General features: G+C 40.0%; 1 protein-coding gene across 1 annotated transcript in view; it reads right to left on the bottom strand.

The window, feature by feature from the left end:
- Positions 1-1469, bottom strand: part of PATZ1 (POZ/BTB and AT hook containing zinc finger 1) — a 25414-nt gene extending 23945 nt beyond the window's left edge. Inside the window, exon 1 of the mRNA XM_029963283.1 lies at positions 1465-1469. Within this exon, the coding sequence (XP_029819143.1) occupies positions 1465-1469 (5 nt within the window). The remainder of the gene's footprint in view (positions 1-1464) is intronic.
- Between the last annotated feature and the right edge of the window lie 5980 nt (positions 1470-7449).

Genomic DNA, 7449 nt, shown 5'->3' with positions numbered 1-7449 from the left:
GCCTGGACTGTCCTAGTGCTGAATCTTCTCTGTGGGCTCGAGGGCTCTCTATGAAAGAGCTGCTGTTCCAACATCATCATCATCATTACTCATTTGCAGCTGAAATCTGCTTTCTGTCTCATTGAAGAATTTTTCCCCGAGTTTTGAAGAAGTATCTTCCCCATCCAACAAACACACACGTTCCCAAAACAGAGTTCTTTGTTTTGTTAAAGACAACGCTTGGGGGGGGGGGAAGAAGCGTTCGAGGGCACTTTTTTGCATTTGTAACATCAAGCCTAATTAAGAATCCTTGGACCACCTATTCACACAGTCTAATATCGTCACTTAAACTATTCTGTGGAAAATACTGAACTTGGCACATGTGAGGGCATCACAAACTACAGAGTCTTCCAAAAGCTCAAACCCAGCACTTGAATTAAATAGTGGTGGAACTGAAAAAGCATTCTGGGTACTGATGTGCAAATGAGCGCACCAAGCTTCCAACTTCCAAAATATTACATTAACACTTAGGGCCACACAGTGCCCTCAGCCTGTGCTCCAGATTTCCCCTGCTTTTGATAGCAACTGTTTGTCCCCACTGTAGGCAGAATATTACCAGAAGCTTTTTATTACTGTACTATGTGTGCACACACCCTGATATGAGTGTGTATTTTTAGAAATTTTGGGCTGAGCGGTAGCAATGCTGACAAACCCAGCTTAAATACACCACATTAAATAGATAACAGTGCTCATATTCTGTAAGTCTGTGTGCAGACACACGAGTAGTTCTCGCTGCAGTGACGAAGATGATTATGTTTAACACACCAGCCAGGCTGCACACACACACACACACACACAGGGAGCACTTAAAGAATCTGGAATTTGCTTATCTTTCTTAGTGGCTTTGGGCAGTTGTGCTCCTTTCCCCCAGTGGTTTATTAATTTGCTTTCTTTTAGCCCCCAGCCTCCTAACATGGTTCCTGCTTCCTATTTCAGTTCCCTCCTCGCCTGTTCTTTGTCTCTCCTCCAGGCAGGGGGAGGGGGGGGTCCTGCCGCTCTCACTGCACTCTCCTCAGAACTTTCTCCAGTTGCCACGGAATGTTCTGGTTTCAGCTTCCAGCCCTCCTGTTTAAAAGGCACCGTCCAACACACCCTGCCTGTTTCTCTAGGTGGAAGTTAAAAAAACCCCAAAGCATCGCTGTTTCTTGGGAAGGGACCCACTCACACTTGCCACGAGGATGTCAGATCAGCACTCTGGGAACTCATACTCAGGGTGGTTGCTGGATGCTCGTTCAGGGTGACCCCCAGCACCTTGCACTCCCAGGGAATCCCAGCCTTTGCCTTGGCTCCTCAGTGCTCTGCCATGGCAGAGTACTGACTCCTGTTAGCACTTTCAGTGTCATTACTCTGACCTCCTGCTCCCTATGGCTCCACCAACACATTTAAAGGACCACTCCTTACAGCATTTTCTGGTCCCAAACTCACCCCATCTCAGAATATGAGACTATCAAAGTAGCCATTCAACTCTAGTGTTTGTTATAACATAGCCAAATTTCTTCTGCAAATAAACAGTTTCTGCCACACTGAGACAAAATTTGGCTCATCACTATAAACAGACTTGTAGGGTGAAGTTCCCTAAGTTCAATGTGATGGCTAAATGGCATTTCTCCATATATAACTGTATAGGCAGACAGGAATGATTACCTTGGAATTCATTTACCATCACAACTGGCTAGCTACTGTTTGAAGACAAAGTTCCAGATGATGTTTTAGAAAGTATAAAATTTCAATTCTATTGAAAAGTATACAGGATTTCTTCCCCTTTTCAGATTATTCCTAATCTATTTTCTCTGACTTCTACGCTTGGATATGCTGAACTTCTTTTGAATTCATCTCCCTTTTAAATAAAGGCATTTTCCTCAGCTACTTTATTCAGCTTCTCACTATTTCCTGTCTCACTCCTGCTCATGGGAATTCCTGAGCTGTCCCTAAATGCCTAAATGTTTTGCAGCTGCCTGGTGCCTGCTGAAGCACTTTGATTGGTATTTCAATAGTATTAATAATCCTCCTGTGCTCTGAACATGTGTGTACCATTTGGGACTGCACACTGTACACTGCTTGCTTCACTGCAGATCAATTGCTACTGGCCTTACTCAGGAGTGCAGACCTTAAACTGGTGTGCAAATATAGGAGGGAACAAAAGACTGTTGCAGTCAAATCCATTCAAACATATTTGGGTATATGTTAATTAGAGCTGACTCATACCTATTTGTTCAACACTCTCAGCTCATGAATCTGTGTAGGTCTTGTGGCTACTGAAATTTTTCAGAATAGTCCCATTATTATACTCTTTAAGAAGGTTAGTCACTATTTCACATGGATTATAATATTAGCAGAGACATTTGTGCATAGCACTTGTGCCAGCTAATCAGTCATATGAACCATTTCCTTTCTATGTGTGTTCCACAAAAATACACAACATTGTGTATTCCAAGGCACACTTGTGATTTCAGTGGGTAGCTATCAGTTTTTCTGAGCTTTCAGTGGTATTTTAATTAACTGCTACTGATCTAACAAGCAATTAATTCAGCATTCATTACTTACTAGGTTGATGATTACTTAAATTTAGTTTTTAAAGCTTGCTCAGGTTTTTTATTGGGAATCATCCCATGAGAGTGCCAACCCTAGCAGCAAGGATTCTCAGACTTGGAGACAGCACAGTGTCCTCTGTAACCCAGACGTGGGTTAGTGATTTGTCAGCTTTCTCCTCTAAAAGCAGACAAAAACTCTTGTTTAAAAATACCCAGCACCCTCACAAACCCAACAGCAATAGGGAGGTCTATGATGCTGTGGAAAGTATGCAGAAAGAGTTACTTAAAAAAAGGAAAACTGCACTGTTTGTTTTTCCTCTTTTTGATCCCTCTCCTTGCTGTGCTCATGTGCTGTGTAGTCCATCTGTTGCACGGCAGTCCACAACAAAGTCTGGGGAGCCGATGCTAAACTACAGAACTTTGTGTTGTTAAACTAATTTAACACAGTCTTGGAAGCCAACCTTTGATACTTAATCTCCCTTTTGTTCCCCTCATTTCTTCACTCTGCCCAGTTTAACTTGTTCTAGACTGCCTGGAACCAATGCAACCTGAGCCATTGAAAACAAGCTTGCCACATTAGGGATCTGGTCAAAATGGAAATACAACCTAGGATTCAGTCTCGCTGACTCCCCATGAATTAGACATCCATGCCTGGCTAAGCAAACCTGACAGACAAGTTTCTTATGTAAAACATACATTACAATACAATCCTAAATGTGCAAGGTTTGGTATTTACAGATCAATAGCCAAACTCCTGTGCTGTCCCCAGAAGGACAGCTTCTCCATAGATGCCAAATAAACTGGCATAAAAAAGTTAATCCAGGAAAACAACTAAGAATGGATATATCTGTAGGTTTTACAACCTCCAAAAGATAAACGATTTTCTTGATTGCCTCAAGGGTTAATTAAGATATGAATTGTATCAACTTCACCTCAGACAATCAGTATTATGCTTCCATTGAAGATTCAGTACTGCAGGTATAAAAAGTCTTACCTTTTCATTGCAGATTCTCAAAATCTCTTTCTTCCAGATGGGTATAAGGCTGGTCCTTAGTCAGCTTGTTACAGGTTTGTCCTCTCTTCAGCATGATCAGTTTTCCCCTGAAATACATTAATATGGGTAACTAGCAACCAGCTCTCAAATCGAAGTACAATTCATAGGGGAAAAAAGGGGTAAATTTGCCAAATTGTAAAAACTGCAAAAGGAAAAAAAAACCCAAACCAGAAAAATCACTTTAAAATGAACTGATTCTCTACATGCCTTAACTTGCAGTTACCCTTTTTTTTCATGAGGGAACTCTGGCAGGATGATTACAGTCCCATAGCCATAATTCTTAAAACCATAAGTACTCAGGTCACAGTTATCATTTGATACAGTTATTTTTCACTGGGCTGGTGATAATTTCTGAGAGGATATGAAATTTCAAGAGCCTTGTTTCACCTGCAGTCATGATTTCATTTCCTCCCTGTCACCTCCCTCCCACTTTTTGAAATCCTGCAGAAATCCCCCCCCATAAGCTAGAAATGCAGTCCCCAGCAAGCCCACAAACACACAGACACAATCAGCTGTTTGCCAGCACAGTCTGCAGCCTCTGGCATAAGGTGAATTACCAAACCCACAAGTGCTGTACTACCAGAGTGGCTCTTGGGCTAAAATGACTTTCTCAGAGCACTGTGAATAAACTTGATATCCACAAGTATTTGAATTATTTATTGGAACATAAAATATGAAAAAAAAAATTTAAAAATACTTAACTAGGTGAGCACGCACTACTTATTTTTAAGAAAGGTCTTTATGTGATTTTAATGAAGCATAAACAAGTTATCATAATTAATTTCATACTCACAGCATTTACCATGTATTTTACAGTGTTAAATTTTACATGGTTATCCAAAAGACTTGCAAGCCTCTTCTCAATATACTTAGCTTGCATCTCACCATCTCACGTAAGTCAAACTCTTACTCAAGCTAAAATACTCATTTTAGAAAGAGATTCAGAATCTGACCCATAATGAAGCAGCCTATTTAAAATTGGTAGTTTGACAGAAAACCCACTGAATGCTTTCTCCCACTACTCAGCTCTGCTATTGAAGTGAGCTCCAGTTATCATCCTCGCGGGGCAGTGCTATGGAAACATCAAAGTTTCAATTATTCTGCGGCAACTGCACATTCCTGTTGTGCAAAAATAAAACTGAGGCACAAGTAAAGGAAATGACTTGCTCAGAATCAGTGTCAGCAGGACTGGAGCGTGTAGAATATGAATTTCTGAAGCCCCTTTTTTTCTAGCCCTCCATCACTCCAATCTTGCTGCTGAGGGCTGTGCCATGTCAGTCACATTCCTGTCACTGCAGCTTGCTGAAACAAACACTCCTGGTTCTTCCTAACCACTGATTCCATACTGTGCCATGGTCCTTAACTGTTTGATGAGACAGCCTTTATGTCAGACAGAGTCTTTCTGCACTTGCTCAATACGCTTTAGAATATTGCTTTCCTTATCTTATTAAGAATATTATTAGAAAAGTGCTGGAGTTATAGCCTGCCAGTTCATCAGTTAGCCCTTCATATGCTACTAAATTATATCTGGGTTTTCCTCCAGGTCTGAGCCTTCATTCTGTGTTGGCTGACACAACAGGCAGGTGGTCACCAGAGAAATGGACTGTTGTGCAAGTTTACAGCCTTTGGAAGTACAGCCCCTGTTGCACTTCATCTAGATTTCCTAAATGGAATTAGCTCCATTTAAAAAACATATATATGTTTTAATAAAAAAGATGGCAATTCACATACTCCATCTTCTGTCAGTGCCCACTAGAAAGCTCAATTAACCTTTCAAGCAGATCTCAGTCTCTTGTATCTCCTTTCATTTTCTCTCAGGTTCCACTGGGGGCTTTTTCCTCTCCTGACATTATATCCAATTTTCTATTAATATTTTCCTTGATTTTTCTCTTCTCTGACTGACTATTTTTCTTCTTTTACTCTAATAAGCTTTTATCATTTGCACTCCATTTTCTAATTTGGATTGCTGTCCTCAGAGGACCTCACTTATCCATTCCCAGTCCCCCACCCTTCAGTCACTTTCCCAGCTGTCACACCTTATTTCCCATGGTCATAATCAGCCTGTTCTCCAAGCACCACATCACATAAAACACCTTTATGTTAAAAAACTCACAACAGTCATCACAATAAATAAAAATAATGTCACTCTGTTCACAACCTGGGACCAAATCTATACTGAACAAGACTTTCCAAAGCTTAAAAGATGGTGCTGTTGTAAACTAGTATGAACTACTTTGAATATCCTAACCAATTAGAAAATGTTCATTTGGCTACCAAAAATCAGACTAATTATCTTTATTAATTAAAATCTTATTCCCTTCAAGTAATTAAGGAAAATACTCAACACTGAAATAAGTTTTTAGATGCCTAAATTCCTTATAGGACCTTTTCTTCAGTAACTTCCTGTAAAAAAGGATATAAGAGCACAGACTGAGCAGTTGTGCATTAAGAACACTATGAATTCCTAAACCAGGAAAGCAAAAAACTCCCCTGTAACTAAATTTTCAAACCATATATTTTGTTGACAACTTTTTTCATTCAGTCCACACTTGGAAAAAAAATGTTAGTTACATTCAATATGTGAGATTTGGAGTGAGTTTTCAAGAACAACTGATGTTGTTTCTAGCAACAAGTTCTGAAGTTAACCATCATCTCCTGCAGAAAGAGGGATGGTCTTAAACCCTGTTTGAGCATTCAGAATCTGTGTTTTCTTCAGTGTTTCCCCTTTTACTAAAAAGGACCACAAATGTGGACTGATTATATGGCTGAATTCAGCTGAGGCATAAACAAGTCCAACTCCATCTGAAGTAAGTAGGAAAAAATTTATACCAGGGTCAAATCTGTGTCCCATGTTGGAAAAGGATATTGTTCATAAGGAATAATTAGAAAACCATGAACAAATATACAGTGGTAGGTGCATTTATATTTACCCTAGCTTAGCTGAGCTAACATTACCAGGAATAGTAATCCCATTTCATTTGAGATTCTATTTTAGTAAGCTCTCTATAAGCTTATATTAATGACAGTTCCTACTATAAAGAGTTTATGACAATAAAGGCTGATTTTTCGATTAAGATGAGACAAGCAGAGAAATGCAGAGGCAGAAAGAGGCAGCAAATAGCAGTTTTGTTCTCATTGCTCTAGCACTTTTTTTTCTTTTCACTGTAAGTTAAAGAAGATTTAATGATTCTATAACAATTCTTCTACCAAAACTGCTATAAGGCTTGTTAAATTTTGCCAATTGTGTGGTACTCAGAATCCTGTCTGAAGATGTGGCAGGTGGTTCTGCAAGTGTCACTTCTCACAGCATGGGCCCAGGAAAGTGTATTTGTGTTTAAAAAGCACGTTTGCATTTAGGTACATTGTATAGAAACAGACTTTGCAATAAATTGAGACAGAAGATCTTTCCTGGAAAGAATACTGATTTATGGAGACAAACGTTTCTGTGAATATTCCAATTCAGACATAATACGACAGGGAAACAAACTTGGAGACCAAAATCCTGAACACTGATAAAAATGTATTTCCTTATGTTACAAAACCACTTTATATTTCAAATCCAATTGTTTGGCTTCTTGTGATATTATCAAAAGCTGGAAATACTTGGCTCTTTAAAGCTCGAAGGGGCCATTAAAAAAAAAAAATAAAATCCTTTCTCTATTTAATTAGCCCGCATCCAGCGGACAGCTACAGATGTCCCTGGGGCAAAGCGGTACGGCCAGGGCTGGGCTGAGGGAGCCGTGAGAACGCTCCGGCGCTGGTTTGACAAAGCAGCAGCTCCGGAGGCTCCGCCGCAGGCAGTGCGGCAGCGCCGCCCGGCTCGGC

Source organism: Manacus vitellinus, unplaced genomic scaffold (genome assembly GCF_001715985.3).
Source record: "Manacus vitellinus isolate BGI_N305 unplaced genomic scaffold, ASM171598v3 scaffold_58_pilon, whole genome shotgun sequence".
Taxonomy (NCBI): Eukaryota; Metazoa; Chordata; class Aves; order Passeriformes; family Pipridae; genus Manacus; species Manacus vitellinus.
The sequence above is the reverse complement of the archived record's forward strand: the minus strand, read 5'-3'. Positions and strand labels throughout refer to the sequence as shown.